Source organism: Schistocerca cancellata, chromosome 3, assembly GCF_023864275.1.
Source record: "Schistocerca cancellata isolate TAMUIC-IGC-003103 chromosome 3, iqSchCanc2.1, whole genome shotgun sequence".
Lineage (NCBI taxonomy): Eukaryota > Metazoa > Arthropoda > Insecta > Orthoptera > Acrididae > Schistocerca > Schistocerca cancellata.
In genome coordinates, this window is record NC_064628.1 from 163038689 (window position 1) to 163063933 (window position 25245).

The following is a 25245-nucleotide window of genomic DNA, read 5'->3' on the forward strand; positions in this document are numbered from 1 at the left end:
AATTAAAATTAAACTTTCAAAATGCTGTAGAAATAACACCACTGGTCAGAATGACGTCAAATTGTAATGTAATATTATTGGAGGAGGGGGAAAACGTATGTCAGAAGAAAAAAAATAGTGTGAAAATTGATCAGTAAATGGCACTGTATGTATCAGAATGCGTAAATGAAAACACCTGTCATGCACATGACCCATTGAAGTTGGTATAAACACGCCGGGTACATCGCTTTTCCTCTTTCTGCATCTGCGACATTCTCCATGACTGTCTCAATGCAGGATCACACTCTGCTTGTAAAGCTGTATTACAAAAATGATGACTGTGCACACATCGCTCTGCAGGAGTTCTGGACACTGAAGAGTTTGAAGAAAGGTGTCGGTTTGATGACTGCCGTGGGTCTGGAGAAAATGATATGGAAATTCGAAAAGACGGGTTCTTTTGGTGTGCAACCTGGTAGAGGGACGAAATGAATTGATTTAACTTCAGCGGAAGCAGCGGCCACAGCAATGCAGGAGGAGTTAAGTGGTGGTGTGCAAACATGTAGTGCCTGGAGAATTGCCCAAACATTAGACATACCTGTGATCCCGGTGCATAAAATCCTACAAAACCTCCTTCTTTGCTGTTCATTCAAAATTACCCATGTGCACGAGTTACTTCCTGTTGACCTGTAAGCAAGAGAGACCTTTGCTTTAAAATTTCTTGCTCGCATGGAAGTGGACAATGATTGGTCTTGGAGGATTTTGTGTTCAGACGAAGCCCACTTCCATCTGACAGGATATGTCAATACACAGAATTGTCGAATATGGGCAATGGAAAATCCATATGGAAATCAACCAGTACCACTTCATACCGAAAAGGTCACTGTGTGATGCGAGTTTACGACATCAGTTATATTTTTTCGGAGACAGCTGCTTCCAGTCCTGTTACCTGTACCATCAATGGTAAGCACTATGAGTGTCTTTTGCACAACCACGTCATTCCAGCTCTCCAACAGTGTGGATATGTGGATGGGATCATTTTTATGCAAGATGGTGCACCTCCACACATTGCAAATCCAGCTAAGCAGTTCCTGCAGTTCCATTTCGGAAATACTAGAATTATCAGCTGCCATCTCCTTAGATGTTGTGTTCAGTGTTCCGATTGCAAACTTAGCTGCATTGAAGGCACACATTGTCTCTGACCGTGACCCCAGAAACACTTCAATCAGTTGCGGAACGTGCTGTTTCTCGATTTCAAGTTGTTGCAGAAAACGGTGGAGAGCATATTGAACATGTTTTGTGACAGTCACATGGAAATTAATAATCCTATTTGATTTTGATTGATGCTTGTTATCCGCTTTTTGGCCTCAGGACAATTAAAAACCAATGTGAGTGATGCTTTTTATGCGATTTTTGGCGTCAGGACAATTAAATGTGATTTTTCCCATGCAATGTGATATGCCCTTGCCGTGGTAGATGGGCTTACGTAACTAACAGTATCACACCTGTACACCCATGCACACTGAGTAGTACAGTTTGTTTAACATCAAACATACACCTTAGGCACTGTTGTATGATTACCGTATTTACTCGAATCTAAGCCGCACTTTTTTTCCGGTTTTCGTAATCCAAAAAACCGCCTGCGGCTTAGAATCGAGTGCAAAGCAAGCGGAAGTTATAAAAAATGTTGGTACGTGCCGCCACAACTAACTTCTGCCGTCGAATATATGTAGCACTACGCACGCATGCTCTGTAGGCACAAAGATAAATACTGGCGCCAAAACCTCTGCGTCAGCAAATAAATTAAAAAAAAAGTGGAAGACGAGTTTTTTTCTCCGCCGCGAGTTTCGACCACTGCATTTTCATACATTATCCAACGAAGTAAATACAAATTCCGTATTGTTCATCTTCGAATGTAGCACAATTTCAGTGTACTACGAAAATCTGACTGGCAAGACTGTTTGGGATGTTTGTCAATATGGCCAACTCTACGTTCTGAATTTTTTCCTATCTGTGAGAAGAGATGGTTGCTAATAGGAACCTGATGAAATTTGAATCACATACAGTATTCTCTTCACCATGAGAATAATACGGATATAAACATTTTGCCATGTATTCTTTCGTGTTTGCTGCTCTCTCATTTAAATCCTGTCTGCCTAATAAACTACGAAACTAGAGTGAGACAACAGCAATACGCGGAAGAATATACGTATCGTGTCATGCTTATATTCATATTATTCTTATGCCTAACAGCGATACAGTCAGAAATGAAGCACGGCAAGTGACTAGATTTTTAAATCTAAGATGACTCTAATTTCTGTGCAGAATTTGATGTAATAAAGAAGCGGCCGCAAAGATTTTCAAACGGAGAAATATTTTCGCGTAACTCTCGTTCAGAACATGTTCTATCATACGCAGTCTATTATTTGATTCTTGTTGATCATTATCAAAGAAAGCAGCAGTGTAAGTAACAACAAATAGCAGTCTCTTGCCATTGTTTCGCTAATGAGACGATTCCTCACTTTTTTTTTAATTGTACGCGGCGGTAGCGCGCACAAAAGCAAGCCATGCTGTGAGCCGCGACAGGCCGTAAACACGCACTATCAGAATGCGACAAACAATGCATGACACAGTGCAGTAATGCATTTTCAGCTTAAGAGTGACGCAAACACCTATAACAAAGAAAACGGCACTTGTCAGCTCAAAGCAAAATAAGCAATCGATTCAAACCAGAACGAAGCACGTGAAAAAGGAAGGGCACCCGTATAAATACGGACGGAGCGCCTGACGCATAGCAATGGCTACGTAGTAAAGCTTAACTGCTAAGCTTACGACTCGAACCAAACTACTGTAGCAGTATCGTCATTCATTCGACCTAAATTGTGTCTCATATTACAATGGACCAACTTTGTTTCGATTTGGAGGTGCGGCCTAAAACTTTTCTTTCCCCTTGAATTTCGAGCCTCAAATTTCAGGTGCGGCTTAGAATCGGGAAATTTTTTTTCCCTTTATTTCGAGTCTCATTTTTCAGGTGCGGCTTAGATTCGAGTAAATACGGTAATTTGTCATTTGTAGGCGACCACAATTACATTATGATGCTTACAGTGCCAGCTATTGCTAAATTTTGTAACTATTCATTTTTCTTCTGCCATATGTTTTCTCTCTTCTCTAATAATATTCCGTTGCAATTTGGCGTCATGATGACCAGTGGTGTTATTTCTACAGTGGTTTGAAAGTTTAACTTCAATTATGATCACCCTGTATATAATTAGAATATTGTTCACAGTCAGCTGAACTAATAAACAGCAGCTCACGTTTCAGATACAGTATTTTCTTTCTTACAGTGGTATTGCAGTGTATCTTCTAGCTTACCGGTATGAGACTTGTAGTTGACAGTGTTATTTTATTTGTAGACCATAACTGAGTGTTTTATTAGGATTAAATGTTCTTTTCCTTTTGTCTTTTGCAAAATTAAAGGAAGTGTGTTCTAAAGAAATATTTAGTCCCTACATAATACTCCAGCAAAAGAGGAGAGGAAACACGAGATGTAGCTTTGAGAATCGAGCAGAAGCAAGGATAGTAGGTACAAGAAACAGTCATCCTATGTCTACAGCAAAAGAAGCTGTTCTTCAAGAGGAAGAGTAGGAAAGAAATGCATTCATACAATGCCGGACAAAAAAGTAAATCCCTCTTAAGACACATTCAGATGTCAATATGACTTTGTACACATACACACCATCAGTGGTTATGTAAATGGTTAAAGTTGCAGTTCTCAGTGACAGACACAGCAGCCATCCATCTCCATAGCTGAGTGATCAGTGAATACCATGTGGAGGACTCAGCTTTGATTCTGGTACTAACATGGATTTTGTGTTGATAGGAGGATTGGAACAGAGTGCACTGAGCTTCATGAGGCCATTAGAGGAACTGCTTGATTGAAAAGTAGCAGCTGCAGGTCATGAAAACACAATAACTGGGAGAATGGTCTGCTGAGCCCATACCCCTCAATACTGCAACCAATGATGCCATTGGCAGAGGATGATACAACTGTCGATTGGTACCGATGGGCTCATCAAGGCCCGTGTGCAGAGTTTATGTTTATGGTAGGGCAGGCACTACAATACATTGGTGGTGTTACCAAACTTGCTAGTGTATATAAGGGACATGAACTGCATCAGATGTTGAGTGCTCACTGTGGACAGAAATCTCACATACTTGTCTGAGACGGTATTATCAGCACGTGACAGAATTTGAAAGGAGCCTCATTGTGGCTCTCCATTTAGCCGGCTGGTCGAATTATGGAATTTCCAGATTTGTGGGGCGTGGCATTTGAATGTGTCAGAGGGCTAGTGGGCCAATGTTGAATGACATGGGAATGTGAGGACAGGACAACCACAGTGGAAGTGTGCTGTACTGTGCACGAAGTACATGGTAATCCATTCACTTCTGTACTTGCCATGTGAGAACAAGTAATGAATGCCCTGTAACATATACTGTCAACCTTCACTGTTATTTGGAGACTAGCAGTAATGGAGGGATGCTGCGACTGTAAAGCATGGACAGTTGATGACTAACATAAAATCATGTTCAGCAATAAACTGTGGTTCTGTATTACCACATTGTTCAATGTTTTGGAGATGCTCAGTAGTGTTACTCCTGGCAGCACATTGTGGGGAACCAATAGGGTTGGACTTCAGGTCACAGCTGGTATTTTGATTGGGGTAACTATTGACAACACAGTGGTACATTGAGACATCCTGCATCCTCATGTGTTACTTCTCATGTCACAGTATCTTGATGAACTATGTGTATGATGTTGAGATATTGCTCTGGCCAGTAACATTCCTGGATCTGTCCCCAATAAAACATGGTGGGACCGGCTTGGACCTCAACTCTGTCCCAGTGCCATTATCCAGCATATCAATGACCATTTACAACAGTTGTGTATCAGCTTGTCTCAGATGATACAGTGGCTTTATGACGCTCTTCCCAATTGAATCATGCGGATCAGAGCAGGTGCAACATCATACTGATAAATGTACTCGTACTACCAAATTATTCGTAAATATGACTAAATTTTGTAATCACTCAAATAACATCACGTATCCTCTCAATTTGTGAAATTACAGTTTATTTTCTCTTCTCCTTCTGGGTGCTTCGCTTTTTTTGTTAGGCAGTGTATAAGTGAGCCAACAGCCTTGCCCAGTTCCCATGAGATCACCGAAGTTGAGCGTTGTCATGCTTGGCTAGCACTTGGGTAGGTGATTGTTTAGGTCTGCCGAGTGCTGTTGGCAAGTAGAGTGCACTCATTCCTTGTGAGGCCAATTGAAACACTACTTGATTCCAAAGTAGTGGTTCTGGTTACAACAGCTGAAAGCGGCCAGGATAGCGGTGGGATACTTATGGGCTGCGGATGACATGGCATTGGTCAGCACTGTTAATCCTTCTGAGGCCTGGATGGAATTTCAGTGTATAAATGAAGGAGGAATTCATTATTAAGTTTATCTGTGTGTTAATGACTAGCACTGCAAGTCGCTTCTGATTCTACTTTAATCTGGGGGGGGGGAATGAAATGAGTGTATGGCATCGTTGGCCGGGAGACTCGGAAGTTCGGCCACCAAGTGGAAGTCTTATTTCAGTCGATGCCACATTGAGAGACTTGTGTGTCGGTGATGAGGATGAAATGATGATGAGAACAACACAATACCCAGTCCCCGAGTGGAGAAAATCTCCAACCTGGCCAGGAATTGAACCTGGGCCCACTGCACAGGAGGCAAGCACGTTACCACCCAGCTAAGCAGGTGGACAATCTGAGGAAATTTTTGTCTTTGTAACTGCTAACATCTCCTTATAAAGTTGTACTATGTTGTGCCCTCTACTGCAACTCTATAATAACAGTTATCACAAAATTCGTACCTGGCATGAATATGTTTGAAAGTTTTACTTTAGGGCAAGGTATTTTTTCACTGCATGTGGAGTTTATAGCAATACTTAACATTCCATATCTCTGTCTGTTTAATGTCATTTTATTTTATTGTCATTATCTTCAGCATGTCCAAAAATAAATTTAAAACAGGCAGTCCTAAGTAATTTGAAATGGTGATATCATCTCTGGATGTAGTGCCCTGTACTGTTAGTAAAATAAAAAGTTAGTAATAAAAAAATGAAACAGAAATATAAAAACCGGTAATAGTTGAGTAAGAAATAAATTTTTGTATTAATAATTTTTAAGTAAAATCTGTCTACATATTTGCTTGTCTCACTTTGTGTAGAACAGCTTGCTGTGTTTGTGTGTTTCATTTCAAACATGCATAGTTACTCTGTATTATCAGACATTACTGTAGTTAACTCATTAAATAAATGTTAAACAAGAATGTTTCTTCCAGGTGGCAAGTGGAATGAAGTACCTGGAAGCAAAACAGCTTATTCATAGAGATCTTGCTGCAAGAAATGTTTTGATAGGAGAAAACAACATAGCCAAAATATGTGATTTTGGATTAGCACGTGTGATAGAAGATGATGAATATTGCCCTAAACAAGGTAATCATTCAAAATGGGCAATGTTATAACATTATGCCCAATTAAAACCTTACGAGAATTGTAAAAATTAACTGCTTCATGCTAAATGATATAGAGATTTTGAGACACTCTCCCTCTCCATCCCCCTCCCCTCCCCTCGCCCGGTCCCCTCTCCCCCTCCCCCTCCCCGTCCCCTCCCCTCCCCTCATTCCTCCCGTTCCCTGCTCTATCTTTCTCTTCATTATTTTTCTTCCCTTACATTCTTATTGTAAGTGAGAACTACTCTGTTACCAATAAAGTCTTGTTGTATCAAAATCTATGGGCTTTCTGGTTATCAAAAGTCAGCAACCAGGAAGATAATCTCAGCATTTTGAATAGTTCATATAGATGGAGACAAGTATACCACATGTTAAACAAATGATGATTTGTGTACAGGCATGAAAAAAGATGAGCAGTTGTTTAATGTGTGGGTAAATTCCCATTTTATCCAAAAGCTAAACAGTACATCATACCTCCTTCATGCCAGTCCTTTTCCAATTGCTTCTTATATCTGCCAAACATGGGTCTAGTTTCATATACATGTTATATTCCAACCTAACAATGGAAAATCCAGCATCGGATAATGACAACATTATGAAAAGGAGAGATTGCTACTCACCATATAGTGGGAGATGTTGAGTCACAGACAGGCACAACAAAAAGACTACTAAAGACGTTAGCTTTCAGCCACAAGGCTTTCTCCTGAAATAGACAACACACACACACACACACACACACACACACACACACACACACACACACACACACTGCTTCTGGCTGTCAGCACCAGATTGCGAGCAACTGCACACGATGGGAGGAGCAATCTGGGTGATTGTGATAAGGAAGTGGCCGGGGGGGGGGGGGGGGGTTAGGGTTAGCAGGGTGCAGTTGGAGGACAGTAAAATGCTGTTTGTGGGACCATACAGGAAAGAAGTAGAAGTAGAGAGAGGGTAAGGGAGGTAGGTGCATTTGGGAAGTTAGACAAAGAGTAAGACTAGGAGGGGTGGGGCAGGGAGGGGAGGGGGGGAGCAGTGGTAAAGGATAGAAGTAAAAAGGCTTTGGGTGCACATGTGGGATAAAAAGCTGTGGAGTGAGAACAAGAAAGGGAATATGGGAGTAAAGGACAATGATTAACAAAGGAATTTGGGATGCACAGTAGGAGAATTTTCCTGAATTTTCCATCTTGCTCATAGAAACTTTGGCCTCTAGGAACTAGAGTAGCATGCACACCACCTAAATAAACTCAACAACCTGTTCACTTCCTGCTCCTGTCCTGGACTACCATTATCCACCATTTCTACATTGACCTCCAAACCTCCCTCACGTCCCCTCATAGTTGACACACCTTGCCTCGCAGACCTACTATACTTATCCCACCCTCATAAACTTCCTCCCACCACTGTAAAAAATCCAGAATCTAAATAGATCAGAAACAGTCATGACCCTTTCATCCAAAAGCCTTAGCGTCACGGGAGTATCAATCCTTTCCAAAGGCCTCACCTTTTGCCCTACTCCCAAATTCAGTCGTGCTGGATTTTTAAATACCTTCTCTCCTTCTTCCGGTCCCTACGTGGAAAAACTTTTTTCCCACCAACCCTACCAATTAGACCCAACCTAAGATCAATGTTGAATCCTGTCTGACTCAGTTCACTCCTCTTTCCAACCATGATCCACCCCACTGCCCCCAAATCACCCCCTTGTTAACTTTTCAGAATTTTTTAAACTCGAACTGTGCCCCACCATCATTCCCCAACTCCCAAAAATGCAAGCTAACCATTCATTCGCAGAAAGAACCACAATCCCCCGTCGAGACTGATCCTGATCTCATCATCCTATCTGCTGACAAAGGCTCCAACGGTGTTGTTTTGAACCGCAATGATTACTTGGCAGAAGGACTCCAACAGCTGTCAGATTTGTCAATCTGTAAACCCTGCCACAGGGACCACGTTCCAGAAATCCAGCAGGATCTCCAGTCTCAGCTCAAATCCTTTCTCTGTTCTCATAGACCAACACCTTCAGCCTGTTACCTGCAACCTACCCTCCTATATAAAAGATACCAACCATTTCCTCCACCAACTCTCCACAATTCCCCCTACTTTGCCACATGCTGCCCTGCTTGTCACTGTTGATACCTCCCTTCCTTTACACTAACATCTCTAATGCCTATGGTCTAGCGATTATTGAACACTACCTTTCCCAACACCCTACGGATTCCAAACCTACAATCTCCTGTCTGGTCACCATGACTTGCCCTTTGAAGGCATGACCTACAAACAAATCTGGGATACAGCAATGAGCACCCACCTGGCACCATCCTATGCCAACCTATTCAAGGGCCATCTAGAGGAATCCTTCCTAACCACCAAGAATTCATTGATGACATCTTTCTGATCTGGATTGAGGCTGAGGACACCCTACCCCCACATTCCTCTAGAACAGGGGTCGGCAACCACAAAGCCTTCACTATCTACTATTCTGTACCAACATATCAAAGTGGTCTACTTTTAAAAATTCAATTGCTACATTTTTAATTTTTGGATACCGGTACTGGAAAACAATTATTTAAAATAAAAGTTTTAAATCATCACTATTTTTTCGAAACACAATAATTTTAATTCATAATATTCTCAAGTATATTCTTACATTAATAACACAAGAATTATTTTACATTTAATGTGAAATTTGAGTAGCTGTTTTGTCAACAATGTCCTTGATATTTGGTGTATAGCTTGTTGCACTTAGTCGAATACAAGAGCCCGGATGTTCATCAGTCAACCTTGTTCTGTGTTTATTTTTAATAAAGTTCATATTTGAAAACAGTGATTCACACAGGTAGGTAGAAGCAAACAAGGCCTTTATTCTAAGAGCAACATTAACTAAGATAGGGTATTTCTCCTGAGGAATTAGAGCCCAACAGGTTTTGGGTTCTGCAGTACTTTTGAGAAACAAATCATTTTTAATGATATTATTTCAAGTTCAAGAGCTGTCCAATCTATGTCAAAAACTTTCCAAAGTAAGAAGATATATTCAGTAGTTCAAAGATACAAACTGGGGTACCACTGAAATCTTTTTGAAGTCTGAAAACTGATCACTGAAATCATCCCTCAAATTGGTGATCATTATTGCATGACATTCACTATTGTAAGGTATCTCACTTTCTTCTATTTGTGTCTTCAGAGTTGGAAAATGTCTTAATTCACCCCTCTTAAGGCAGCACTCCAACAAAAACAATTTTTCAGTAAAAGAATTTACTTCAGATGTCATATCAGCAATATCTTTGTCATTGCCTTGAAATTTCAAATTCAGAGCATTAAGCTTTTCTGCTAGGTCAATTAAGAAAGCAAAATTCATAAGCCAGAGAGGATCTTCAATACAAGCTGACAAACTATTCTCATCTTGTTCTTGCAAAAATAGTTTGATAGCCAGTGAAAGCTTGTGGAAACGTTGCAGCACTTATCCCTTGCTGAGCCAATGCACTTCAGTGTGGAGCAGTAAATCTCCATACTGTAGTTCTAGTTCACTTGCCAAATCTTTGAAAAGTCTTGTTTGAAGAGAGTGAGACCTAATTTTGTTTTATTCATAGTTCCATTCAAATTTAAAAACTTTCCACACAGAGACTGCTGGGGCAAAATACAGTGATAAGTTAAAAATGGTGGAAAACTTTCATCTCTTTGGCACAGAGCAATAAAACCACTTTTAGAACCTCTCAAGGCTGGGGATCCATCTGTGGTAATGCTTACAAGCTTTCTCCGATAGAATGAGTTGCTTCATGACAAAAAATATATCTTCTCCTCTTGTATGGCCTTTCAAAGAAATTACTTTCAAAAGTTTTTCCTTGACAGTAAAGTTATTAAAATCCATCCTTACAAAAACTGGCAACTGAACAGTACCTGTTGCATCAGTGGACTCATCTAATTGCATTGAAAAATAACAGCACTCATCCGAATCTGTTTTCAGTTGAGAGAAAACATCATTAGACATATTATCAACCCTCCTTGTGCTGTTCTTGATGAAATTTGAAGGGATTTGATGGCAGTAACTATTTCAGACTTGTTCTTGAAATTATGGAACAACTCGTTAGCAGCTTCTCAAAATGCTTCTTCTACGAATTCACCATCTTTGAAGGGCTTCTTCCTTTAAGCCAATACATTGGAAACACAGTAAGAAGCAAGAGTGGCAGCAATACTTTTGTCTACTGGTTTTGTGAACGTGCTTTGTTGGACACTTAATTGATTTTTAAGTTTCTCGATTTTCTCTTTTCTCAGATCGGAGTTCACAGGAAACTCGGTGTTAACACTTGTGTGCACAGTTCTGAACTGTCTCTATATGTTTGTCTTTTTCACAAATGAAATCTTAGCATCACACACTAAACAAATGCATGTGCCATTTCTTTGTGTTACAAAAAATTTGTGCTCCCATTCGGAATGAAAATGATGAATTTTATGTTTTTTTGATACACAACTCATTATGCGTGAAGTTGCTGCAGTACTCGTTTGTTATCAAAAAGTGTCAATAAGGTATGCAACTATGCATGCTCAGTGCTGAGTTCTGCCTATGTCCTTTCCAGGCTCTATTACATTGCAGAAGTACACCGTCTTCTCCTGACACGTATCGAACACATTTCACAAAGATGAGTGAAACAGTGCAGCAACGAGTGGTGTGCAGGTGGCGGCTGATTTAACTAATGTGGCAAAAAATTTGAGGTTCAAGGTAGATGTTGGTACCAGTTCTACACTGTTATTAACAAACAAAACAACTTGTGTCAATGAACACACATTTTATTGCTACAGAAAACAATTGACGATTTTATTCAACATTCTCAGTACTCACGCCATCTACCAATTGAGCACTCGCTATCTACCAGTAGATTGCGATTGATGTGTTGCCGACCATTGCTCTAATACCTCAACACCTTCTTCCCCATTCGCCTCACCTGGTCCTCCTCAACCAAACAAGCCACCCTCCTGAAAGTGGATTCCACCTAAGGGATGGCTACATTAATTTTAATGACTGTTTCACAGCCTGTGCCATCCGGGTCCTTCCTACCAACACCATCTTTTGTGTGTTGCCTGAGTGAGGACTCTCCCTGCAATATGTCGTACATTCCCGTAATCCTCTGGCCACAACCTTCATTAGTCATTGTCCTTCACCCGCTGATCCCCTTCCCTATTCCCACTCCACAGCTTTATATTCCAAAAGTGCACCCACAGTCTCCTGACTGCACGTAGCTGCTCTACCCTCTTTCTGCCTCATCCCTGTATGCTTCCAAAAACAACACTTTACTGTCCCCCACCCATAGCCTGCTCACCTTACTCTCCCCAGCCCAGCTACCTCTGTACCCCCACCACCCAGATTGCTTCTCCCATCATGTGCAGTTGCTCGCAGTCTAGCCCCAGCGGTCAGAGAGAGTGCTCGTGTGTATGTGATCTGCATTCTGTTTCAGAAGGCTGCCTTATGGCCAAAAGCTTACATGTTTAGTAGTCTCCTTGTTGAGCCTGTGTGAGACTCAACATCTTTGCTATATGGTGAGCAGCAATCTATCCTTTTCGTAATATTATCATTATACTCCAGTCTGGATTATGTTATCATTATATTCCAGTATGTATTTTCTATTTGTTTGCTGGTTAAACTGTCCTGTAAATGGCGATAAATGAAGACAATATGTTTTTACTCTGCATGTGTCTTAGTTACAAAGGCATAAATGTTAAAGCTTCTTATAATTTATATAATACTGGAAAGTTCTGTGCAGAATGCAGGTTACAGATGTAGTAAAGGTAACCAACTGAAACGTAAGTTGTGTATATTTGTATATAAGTAATATATCTTTCAAGCTCAATTTCAGTCATTTGAGGGGGAGAAGAACTATTTTGAGATGAATAAGTATTTTTCTTGTAAGAATGTATGAAGTGCTTGGATTACTGTCAACAGGAGCAATTAAATCACCTTTTCATGTTACACTATTCGTAAGTTATTGAATCTTGAACTGGAAATGAATAAGGTTGCTGGAAGGAAAAAATTTCAACCATTACCAATACTTGGTTCCTGAGAAAGTGGATATATCCTTACTCGACAATACTGATATTCCAACAGCATTGTAATCTGCATAAAAGTGTTGTTCCTTCCTTTACAACACGAAGACTACTTTCTCTACAAAGACCCTTCAACATTGAAAGACTATCCTGGCTACGAAACTGGAACTGAAAAAAATTCAGATGACATTTGTGTACAGAAAGAGGTATCAAACTATCATATGAAGTTTCAGTAACATTCTCACAAAATATGTTTTTCATATAGTTGCTGGACAGTATATAACATACCCAGTTGCTACCAAATCGTTTCTTAGGACTGTGGTCGTGTGTGTACGAGTTGCATATTTGTGTGTGTGTGTGTGTGTGTGTGTGTGTGTGTGTGTGTGTGTGTGTGTGTGTTTGTTTGTTTGTTTTGTATTTTGTTGAATCCAGAAGGAGGCCTTTTGGCAAAAAGCTTACTTGTTTAGCAATCTTTTTGTTGTGGGTGTCTGTGACTCAACACCTCCACTATATTGTCAAAATTTTACCTTATGTGGAGAAATACATACAGCACTGTTAGAAAAACAACCAAAAGTCAGAATAAATTAATAATTGATTCATTTTTGGTTTGTTTTATTGACCCTGGTTAAGAAGATACTCTTGTTGAATTGTTGAAGAAAAAATTGAGGCTCATTTTGAGTAGGTACCTCACTCATACAATTACAGTTGCTAGTGACTTCAATGTACCCATGAAATGTTTGTGAAAATACATGGTTTAAAGTTTGTGGTAGGCATGAAACATCATTCATAATTGTACTAAATGCTTTCTCTGAAAATAATTTTGAATGATTAGTTCAGAAGCCCACGCGGAGTGTAAATGATTGTGATAACGTATGACACTTCTTACTGACAAATAATCCTGAACAAATAGAGAGCACTGTGGTGGTATAGGAACTAGTAACCAGAAGGTCGTCGTAAGGAGATTGAGTACAGTATTTCCAGATCCATCAAAAATAAGTGCAAAATACATGTATTTAAAAAGCACATCAAAATTCGCTTGATGCCTTTGCAAGAGACAGTCTCCATGCCTTTCATACTAACTATGGTAAATCACTTAATAAAGACAAGTCTTTCAGTCCAATTGTTATACCAGTTAGTTTCCTTTCAAAGTATGCTGATGAAATAACTGCATTTTTAGCAATCATATATACCCCTCACTAATTAATGGGTATGTACCTAAAGATTGGAAAGTTACACAGATCACAAATACACCATAAAGGAAATAGAATTAATCTGATGGATTATAGACCCACATCATTGACATCGATTTCTAATAGAATTTTGTAATATAACTCTGTTGCAACATTATGAAATACCTTGAAGAAAGCTGTTTATTGACTCATAACCAGTACAGAAGTATTATTCGTGTGAAACCCAACTGGAGCTTTATTCACAGAAAGTAATTAGTGCCTTTGACTTGGGATCTCAAGTTGATTCCATATTTTTGGACTTACAGAAGGCTTTTGACACCATTCCAAACAAGTGACTTCCAATCAAATTGTGTGCCTATGGAGTAGTGTTTCATTTGTCTCCTGTCACGAAGATCACAGTTTGCAGTGACTTACAGGAAGTCATCTAGCGAGACCAAAGTAATGTCTGGGTGTTTTAACCACAAGAACATACAGATGACTACGGACACAACACTTTGTTATATCTAGAAATTACTTTTTACAAGAAGACACTTGCCATGGAGTGACTACACTACTAGTCTGATAATCCTAGTCAGAATGTCAACATATAATTGAGGGCAAGGCTGGCCGGCCCCAACTCTATAAGCTGTTGGCCGGCCGGTAGAGTCCACAGAGGAGAGATTGCATCACTATCCATGAGTGACAGCCTCTGGCGGTTCTAGCAGCTGCTGACTTCTATGGCACATCTTACAACTGCACAGCTGGATCTCGGGTGTCTAATCTATGCAGCTCACGACACTGGGGTTCCACAAAGAAGTGTTATAAAGGCTCTCTGCTGTTTTTAACTAATATAAACTATTTAAGAGAGAATGTAAACAGCTCCTTAAACTGTTTGCAGATGATACTGTCTTTACTGACTAGTAAAGTCATTGAAAGATCAAAACAAATTGCAAAATTATTTGAACAAGACATCTGCATGATTCAAAGAGTGGAAATTGACCATGATTATGAAAATTGTGAGATCATTCACAGTAATACTAAAAGTTAATGGATAACTTTTGGTTACATGGTAACTCACACAAATCTAAAGGCTGTCTATTCACATAAAAATCTCGGTATTACAGTTATGAACACACAGAAAATGATGTGGGAGGAATGGAGCTAAAGATTGTGTATTATTGTCAGGACATTTAGAAGAGCCATCAAATCTACGAAAGAAACTATCTTCACTGCACTTTTCCATCTTCTTTTTGTTGTATTGCTGCATAATATGAGATCGTTATCAGATAGGGTTGATGGAGGTAATCAAAAAAGTTCAAAGGAGGCCAACTCAGTTTGTATTATTGCAAAATAGAGGAGAGAGTGTCATGAATATGATAAGTGAGTTGAGCTGACATAATTAAAAGAAAGACACTTTTTAATGCAGAAAGAGCTTTTCACAAAATTTCAATCGCCAACATTCTCTTCAGACTCCCAAAATGTTTTGGTGACTCCTATTTACATAGGGAAATATGAGCATCATAATAAAATAAGCAGAATTAGAGCTCAGGCAGAAAGATTTTAGTGTTCAGTTTTTCCATGTACTAATCAGAAGTGGGATAGTTGAGAAACAGTCTGAAAGTGTTTCTTTAAAACCTTTCCCAAACACTTAAGTTTGAGTTGCCAAGCAGTCAAGTACATAAAAAAGGGAAAGGCAACTACTTGCATGTAGCGGACTGATGTGTGGACCATAGAAACATGTAACAGAAAACAGTATTCACACGAGCTTTCAAGCTCCTGCCGTTTTTCTAGTAAAAGTACACACACACACACACACACACACACACACACACACACACACCATTCTGACTTTCTGACTATGTGTTTAAAGATACAGATGAAAAAGGGAATAGTGCAGAAGGAGAAGAGTGTGTCACTTTTAAATGGAATTAATCGGTATGTATACTATCTTATCAACTTAAAGGCATTTGGGGTCACCTAAGATTTGTCCAAAGGGCGTAAGTATTAAATAAGTCCATATGAAAGATTTTCAGAAATTGCACTTGTAACTATCAAAAATAATAGTGTATCAACAACACTTTTTTTGTACAAAAGTTCCTCTAAATGTTGACTTTTAATGGAAATCTGTTAGACATTGTAGTTTAACAAACAATGATGCAACACCATGGGTGCAGATAAACTATGTTGCCCAGTTCACATTAGAAAGAGATACACCTTTATTAGTTTAAAAGCAGATAGACAAATATTTGCTTTGCAGCTTAATAATGAGCAGGTTGGACATGGCTAGTGCTGTGTTTCACATTGTCATGATACAGTTTACAGTCACAGTGCAGTGCAGTCATGGCAGCCACTGAGGACTTTTCAGTATGCAAATTCCTTTCTCTGGTAATGATTATCCTGTAGTGATTTTTGAAAACTGAGACAGGAGGGCCACTGTGGAAGAAAGTAACTTAAATGTGGTGACAGTGAAATGTCAGCTTGATGATGTGCCTGCAGATGGTGCAGTGTGCGGATGCTGGTGTGGTTCAATTTAGGTGTTACCAACATGTGAGTGTCTGGTGATGGCTGCTGTTTGTCACTGCAAAGGGTTGCTACTTCTGTATTGTGCAAGTGAATTTTTGTGGTTTGTGTGGTTTCAAAGATTTGAACATGCCCAGGACTTTTGCCAAAGAAAGATTGTATAGTTTGTATGCCATGGATTGGAGATCCTCATTTGGCTTAACTGGATAACTTTGCACAGTGTTGTTAATATTTTGGGTTCAGTCACTCAAGTGTACTGATGAGACACAAAACATTATGACCACTGCACACCACAAGATTGAATCCCACCTGGTGACATTGTAACAGTGTGACTTGTAAGGGAATGATGAGTGAAGCATAGATGATAGGGGAATTAGTGATGATATGTCCTGCAAATGGGGAAATCCACTGGCGCAAATGCTCTTGACAAAGGTCAGATTGTTATGACTATGTGCATGTCAATGAGTATTGTGGAGGCATTAAAGCCAGTTGACTGTTCCTGTACACCTGTCGTGAACATCTATTTTAGGAGCATACCGTTCATCGCAAAGTGTGGAATTTTGGGTTCCACAGCAGATGGCCTCTTGGTGTTCCCATGTTGACCCAATGACATTGTCAGTTATGGTCAATGGAAATGTGACACCTGGTCAGTTGAATGATGTTTTGTGTTCCTTTAGGTCAGTGGTCATATCTGGATATGCCATCATCCTGCTGCAAGTACACACCTGACCACGGATGCTGTGCGATGGGGGCATTTTTATGCTGTGGAGGATATTTTCTCACAAAGCCAGAATTGTGTTACAGCGGTCTGAAGAGGATGAAGTGAACTCGTGTTGATGCCTTGGCCATCAAATACACCTGAATTGCATCTCATGGAATAATTCTAGAATGCTATTGGGTGACGTCTCCCATGTCCATAAACCACCGGCTCATGATTTACAGTAATTGCATGATACGAGCATAGATACCTAGCGTCACATGTCTCCACAGACCTATCAATGACTTGTTGAATCCATGCCACACAGGATCAGTGCTATAAACCATTTGAAAGGTGGACTAACATAGTATTAAGCGGGTGGTCAAATGTTTAGGCTCATTAGTATATAACTAGTATGGACAAGAAGAGAATAGAAGCTTTCGAAATGTGGTGCTACAGAAGAATGCTGAAGATAAGGTGGGTAGATCACGTAACTAATGAGGAGGTATTGAATAGGATTGGGGAGAAGAGAAGTTTGTGGCACAACTTGACTAGAAGAAGGGATCGGTTGGTAGGACATGTTTTGAGGCATCAAGGGATCACAAATTTAGCATTGGAGGGCAGCGTGGAGGGTAAAAATCGTAGAGGGAGACCAAGAGATGAATGCACTAAGCAGATTCAGAAGGATGTAGGTTGCAGTAGGTACTGGGAGATGAAGAAGCTTGCACAGGATAGAGTAGCATGGAGAGCTGCATCAAACCAGTCTCAGGACTGAAGACCACAACAACAAAGTATATGTGGCACCAGGGCGTGCATGTCACATTTTTCTGGAGAGGGGAATGGCCTTGACATACAGTTTCAGTTTACACAGAAAACACAATCTGTCCAAAGATAACAAAGATATGGGGCATGTTTTGAAAGTAAGCACTGTTTTGGAAAAAACCTCATGAAAACATTTCGAAACCAAAATTTATTTTTACAAGGAAGAGATTTTCTTAAACTGTTTTTCTACATTGTTGCCACCATTGTTCAAACATTTGTCATAGTGGGAAGCCAACTTTTCTATGCCTTATTCATAGAAAGGTGTTTCCAGTGAAGATAATCACTGCTGAACACAATTTTCATCGTCGTCATTGCTCTCAAAGTGCATCATTCCAAAATCACACTTCAAGTTCAAGAACAAGTGGTAGTCAGAAGGTGCAAGATCGTGGCTGTATGGCAGGTGATTGAACTGCTCCCAACTGAATTGTTGAATAAGGTTTTGACTGACACCAATGTAATGGAGATTTGTGTTGTCATGAAGCAACACAATACCTTGACTGAGCATTCCATACCTTTTGTTTTGAATTGTGCACAGTAGTTTTCTCAATGTTTCACAGTGTCTGTCGCATTGATGGTTTCACCTGTGGGAAGGAACTCAACAAGCAGAATGCCATGTCTGTCACAGAACACAGTGCACATGATTCTTGTCCTGACACAGTTGTTTTGAACTTTTTCTTGGGGGGGGGGGGGGGGGGAGAGATAGTAAGTGCCTCCAATCATCAAATGTTATTTTGGTTCTGGAGTGATATGACAAACCCAAGTTACATCACTGATTACAATTCTGTTTAAGAATTCATCTTCTTAATCACTGTATCGCGTGAGAAATGTCAAACCAGTGCCGAGTCACTTCATTTTATAGACATCAATAAGCATTTTTTAACCAAATGGGAACACAATTCACAAAAATTTAAGCAATTTGTGATATTCTCATGCAAAACAGTTTTTGAAATTTGTAGAAACTCATCACAAGGCATTAATGCGAACCATCAGCTTTCACACTTTTTGCTCATTCACTTTCTCAACCAAACCATCACTGACAACAAAGGCCGCCCACTCCCTGCTTCATCATGAACATTGGTTCATCCATCATTGAAATGTGTCACCCAGTTTCTCAGCATTCCATCAGTCATATATTTTCACCATAAATTTCTAGAAGTTGAATTTCAGCTGGCTTAGCATTCTTTGCATTCAAAAACGGCATTACAGAGGTTACTTGTTTAAGATGTGTGTTGCAGTTCGAGACATGGCACCACAAAAAATTGCATATTGTGCTATAAACGCTGCAAATAAGCAGAACAGAACTCCCATGCTTGCTTTGTCCCTGCAGTAATTGTGTCTTGTTGTTGTTGAAAAAATTACTTAAACTGAAACACTGCTATGATTCATAATGGACATGGTTGCCATTGTGAGCTGTGTAAAGAGATCAGAACCTTCCTGAGTCCTGATTCTAGAAAGTCCTATGTGGAGTATAAACAAAGGGAAACAGTAAAAATAACCTTCACATCATAGCTGAGATAGTACTGAGTGATAGAAAGACACATCTTTTGGACGATGTTCCTCACACACACACACACACACACACACACACACACACACACACACACAGTCTGAGGACAATATAGGTGTGTGTGTGTGTGTGTGTGTTTCCATTCCTAATATACATAGTTTTTCCAATGTAGAATATTGTAAATAAAGAAGTACATCAAGTCTCTCATTACAGGAATTTAATTCTTATTAACTACGATGTGTTCAAATTTTTATGCATGAGATCCTTTCCTAAAGTGAATATAGTGTCGACTGCTGAGCTGTTAGGGTTCAGAGGATGATATGCAGGAACCACTAAAGGTAATAACTGCTGGAGTACTTTTGAGGCATGTTACAAGTTGAAGAAAGGGTCTTTAAATCACAAAAAGAATTAAAACTATATTTGGTCCATTTACCTGCATTCTGCAAAGAGAAAAGTTGAATTAGGATGATTCAATTGTAACCTTACATAAATAATTTAAAAATGCAATAATAGGTAAGGGAAACACAGTTTTAAGTCACAGCTTGTTGTTGAGATTAGAACAAAGCACTCTGCAAGAAACAGCAGCTAACGAACCTTCCTTATATAAATGCAATTCGGGTTCATGATCAAACTCTTCTGCTGGGTACTAGAACTTACAACTCATGATGTCAACATTTTTTTGTGTTCTGTGTGCATCAGTGCTCAGTCATATGCGAAGTGTTTGACAGTGCTATGAAAAGGATAGATTTCTAAAAGACTCACATGTTTAGCGGTCTTTTTGTTGTGTCTGTCGGCAACTCAACCTCTTTTCTGTTTTTGTGAGTAGCATCTATCCTTTTCATAGTATTGTTATTATTCCATCGTGGATGTTCCATTGCGTGATATGCAAAGTGTTTGTGTTAATAAAGACCAAAAATTTAAATACAATATTTTGTCATAGAACTGAAGATATTATTTTATTGTTTTGTTGTCAGTATAATAAAATGTTTCTTGTGACATTTATTTCTAGGCTCTAGATTTCCTGTTAAGTGGACTGCACCAGAAGCTATAATCTATGGAAAGTTCTCTATTAAATCTGATGTATGGTCATATGGGATTCTTCTGATGGAACTTTTTACATACGGCCAGGTGCCTTATCCAGGTAATTTGAATGTGTTTTTAAGATCATTCTGTTAAAATTAAATGATATTTGGCTGAATTTTGTCTTCGTTATAGAAATGAGGCATGAGAGGTGAAATAATAAAACAGCAAACGTAACAAGTTTTTCTTAAACAGATTTCATAAATATTATTTTAAACCTTTCTCTGGTAAGAATCTATATAGTTATAATAATTGTATTATGCATATATGCAGACTCAAGCAGTAAATGAAAATTTGTACCAATGCTGGGATTTAAACCTGGGTCCTCTGCTCACTAGGTGGCTTCATTAGCCATTATGCCGCTCTGGCATGGGGGATTTGCACAGCTGCACGGACTACCCTAGCATGTCTCCGTCCTCAATCCAAATTCCCATTCACACCTCAGCTCACTTTATATTTCCCCTAAACTCAAACAGCATTGCAGAAGCTTTCCAGCTGTGTTGGAGACCCGGCTTCAGAGGAATAGGATATAGCAGAAGTTCCAAAGCTCAAACCAACAGTAGGCCTACATGTCCACAGTGAAAGTACCCTGATACCAAGTAAGCCTAATCGTAAAAATGGTGCAGATTTAAGAAAGACTAAACCACTCACAATTTTCTATCATAACATTGGCCTAAGAGGACTTAAAAATTCACTAGACCAGCTACTAATAAACATAAATGATATTGAAAGAAAAAAAGCAACCAGATATACTATGCTTCACTGAACATCATGTCACTTGTAATATTCAGATGTTGTGTTTAGACAGATTCAGTTTAGCATCTCAATCTTGCAGATCCAACATGGAGAGGGGCGGAACAGTGATTTATGTTAGAAATAATGTAGTATTTAGAACTCTTGATGTAAGCAAATTTTGTATTGAGCAGCACTTCGAAGTGTGTGGTATAGAACTGGCAACAAATAGTGTATCAGTAGTCATATTATCAATTTATAGAGCACCTGAGGGAATCTTGGAATCTTTCTCAAACAGATTGAAGCAATGTTATCAAAATTGTACAGAAAAAAACATTTCAGTCCTAATACTAGGCGACTTTAATGTAAATTTCCTGAATGAAAGTTATGACAGAATGGAGCTGGAGCAACTATTGAGCTGTTACAATCTAATGCAAGTAGTTGAATTTCCCACTAGGGTAACTGACCGCTCCATTACTCTGATTGATAATGTGTTTGTTGATAAGTCTAGGCACAGTATCTTGACAGTCAGTCAAGTCCTAAATGGGCTGTTAGACCATGATGCTATACTTCTGACAATCCCCAATTTAAATCTTAACAGAAAACCAAAAGCTATCTGAAAAAAAGGGAGACCAATAAATAAAGAAACAATAGGCAGAAGCTACAGTTAGTAGACTGGTCTGAAGTATTCAACTCAGCAGGTGTCAACACAAAATTTAATGTATTTATTAATTTAACATCAAATCTTTTTGAGGAGGTGTTTCCAAATAAAAAGAGTCAGAGAAAATCAGTGTAACCCTGCATTTAAGCCATGGATTACCCAGGGCATCAAAATTTCATGTAAAACAAAAAGAGAATTGTATGCCTCAGCCAGACAGTCTAACAATACTGCAGTGGTGGGGCAATATAAAGTGTACTCTAAGATATTAAGGAAGGTGATCCAGAAATCTAAAAGTATGTATCTAAAAAAGGAAATTGACAAATCAAATAACAAAATGAAAACCATATGGAAATATGTTGAAAGCGAGACAGGGAAAAGCCTATCTGCCAAAAAAGTGATTAGCTTAAGAACTGGGAGCCTTTCGGTGGATGCTCCCGAAATGGTGGCTGATATCTTTAACAATCATTTCCTAACAGTCACCAACCAAATGGGATGCCAGGGTTCTGTAAAGAAAGCTACAGAATTACTTGCATAACACCTTAACTAACAAAATAGATGAGATGCATCTTCGAAAAACTACAGTGATAGAATTAGGAAAAATAATTATGTCTTTAAAATGTAAAAATTCTGCTAGAGTTGACAACATTTCCAGCAAGTTACTGAAATACTGTTGTAAAGAAATAATTACAGTCCTCTGCCATATTAGCAATACGTCATTGGAAGAAGTTGTTTTTCCCGACAGGTTAAAATATGAGCTTATGTGACCAATTTATAAAAAGGGAGAAAAGACTGAGGCTACAAACTATCGACCAATTTCATTACTCTGTTTTCTCCAAGGTACTAGAGAAATTGATGCATAGCAGAATGGTTGAGCATCTTAGTAAATATAACATCCTCAGCAGTTGCCAGTTTGGCTTTCGGAAAGGGGTATCAACCATGGATGCAATACATGCCTTTGTTGACAATGTTATGGAAGCCATAAATTATAAGATGATGACGGTTGGAATATTTTGTGACCTGTCAAAACTTTTGACAGTGTAAGTCACCATATTCTCTTGAGTAAAGCCAAGACCTTAGGTGTATTAACACAATTCACATTGTCCGTTGCACTTAACATAGTGTAGACCGGGAACTGTCTGCTAGGCATGCCCGATGTAAAACTGACTGGGCACGGCCCATGCTGCCTGAGTTGTTGTTGTTCTGCAGGCAGAGGGCGCGGTTGAACTCTCACGTGCTCTCTGGTGGACAGGACTTTACTTCCGGCAACTACTGTCCGTGACGTGACGTGACGTGCCGATGTGCACCTCCTGCGATCTTTCTGGTGGCTACTGCACTCCTCCTCCTTCGGGGGGGGGGAAGCCACTGTGATCCACTGCATCGTAAGGTGGAGCTTCGTGCAGTAGCAATGACCTCCACGTCCATTGAAATGCTGGAGTCGGGAGGGGGGGATCTGCCAACCCTCGTGCCGGAACCTTTGCATACACGAAGAGGCCCTCATCGTCCCACCACCGGAGCCCGGGACGGAACGGGCGATAAGCTGTCGAACTCCGGATCCCGTTCCATCTCGTGAGGGGCAAGACCCAGTGGCGGGGACAATGGGGAAGGCACGACTACAGGCGAACCAGCCTCCTGAGAAACCGGGCCTGCAAGAGGGGCCGGCTCTTGCCGGGGCGTCTCTAACGATGGCGATGCCGGTGCTGGAGCTATTGGAGGCTGCCAAGGCTGAGAACCATTGCTGTGTGGCGGAGTCACAGGGGGGAGGGGCGGTAGTGTCCCCTGAGAAAACAACACAGGTGCCGACAATGGAGAAGCCAGCGCCTGAGGGGTCGGAGGGTGGGTGCCCAAACGTGGACGTAGCTGATTTTGGTGAGGCCGCACCTCCCGGTCTCCCGCCTGCAAGGTATACATCCAGCGGCCATTGCGGCGCAGAACCACTGCTGGTATCCAACATGGATTGTGACCAAACCCAGGTGCCCAGGCCGACATACCCGGTGGAAAGCCGGGTACCCCGTTTTGCAAAGACTGGCGAAGACCAGGCCGGAGGAGGTGCAGCAGAGTCCTAGGTTGTCGCCAGTGGAGCAGCTCTACAGGGCTGCGTTCTCCCATCAGTGTGGTCCAGTATGCCGTCAGGAAAAACGTCAACGCCTCCTCCACAGGAAATTCGTGCACATACTTTTTCATCGGCGCCTTAAATGTGCTCACCATGTGCTCGGCTTCCCCATTCGATTGTGGATGAAAAGGGGGAAGAGCAAACATGCCGAATACCGAAGCGCGTACGAAAATACTGGAAGGTCTGCAAAATAAACTGAGGTCCATTGTCCGATACCAGGGTGACTGGCAGACCTTCAACACAAAAGATTTTTGCGAGTGCCTGGATTGCAACTTCTGTAGTGGTTGAGGAGCAGCGAACCACATATGGGAATTGGGAATAAGTATCACTGACAATGAGCCAAAAGCCATTGAGAAACGGGCCCGCAAAATCTATGTGAACACGTTCCCATGCCTGGGTTGCAGGCGACCATAAAGAGAACGCTGACCTGGGACATGCCTGTTGGCTCGCACACTGGGAACAGGCGGCCACCAAGTGCTCAATTTCTCTGTCAATACCGGGCCAGTACACATGTCTGCGAGCCAAGGTTTTAGTACAGGAAACACCCCAGTGCCCTTCATGTAGTAACATCAGGACCTCCCTTCGCAAACTTGGAGGAACAACCACGCGAGGAGCTGTATCATCGGTAGCCAGAAGGAGAACTCCTTCCAAGACTGAGAGGCGGTCTCGTAGAACAAAATAATTACGAAGAGGGTCCGAGGCCCGGCCTGGAGGTCGGGACCGACCACCCATGCTGAACGAGGCGAACTACTTGCCGGAGAACGGGGTCAGCTGCCGATCCCCTGGTGACTCTAAAACTAGTGATCGGGAAGCCATCAATCGCTTGGCAGAACGCCACATCCAAATGAAAACTTATAATCTCCTCCCGATCGACTTAGTATCTGGGCCCACCAGAAGACGAGAAAGAGCGTCTGCGTTGGCATGCTGTTCGGTAGGGCGAAAATGAATTTCATAATGGTACTTAGAAAGGCACAAGGCCCAGCGCTGCAGTCTGTGGGCCGCCCTATCCGGAATCTGAGAGTCGGGGCCAAATAACGATATGGCTTATGGTCAGTGATTAACTGAAACTTCATGTCATACAAGAAAGGGTGAAACTTGGTAACAGTGTAGACAATGGCCAAAGCCTCTTTTTCCATCTGGGAGTAATGGGCCTGCGTGGGACTAAGAGTGTTAGACGCAAACGCCAGTGGCTGCTCGGAGCCATCCGCGTTGCGTGAGCCAGGACCGCCCCCACCCCATACTGCGAAGCATCTGTAGCCAGGACCAACGGCTTATTGGGGTCAAAAGTAGCCAAACAAGGCGCTGAAGTGAGGAGGCCCTTCAACGAGGTGAACACTCACTCGCATGCAGGCGACCAGTCAAAAGGAACACCCTTGCGCAGAAG

The 25245-nt window shown here is 40.7% G+C and overlaps 1 protein-coding gene across 10 annotated transcripts in view; it reads left to right on the plus strand.

Annotated features, from left to right (window-relative positions):
• LOC126174783 (tyrosine-protein kinase Src64B) overlaps nucleotides 1-25245 on the plus strand; it is a 264444-nt gene that overhangs the window by 213248 nt on the left and 25951 nt on the right. For all 10 annotated transcript variants that reach the window (XM_049921134.1, XM_049921133.1, XM_049921141.1 and 7 more), the window contains 2 exons: nucleotides 6363-6516; nucleotides 20288-20419. In XM_049921134.1, coding sequence (XP_049777091.1) covers nucleotides 6363-6516; nucleotides 20288-20419 — 286 coding nt within the window. The remainder of the gene's footprint in view (nucleotides 1-6362; nucleotides 6517-20287; nucleotides 20420-25245) is intronic.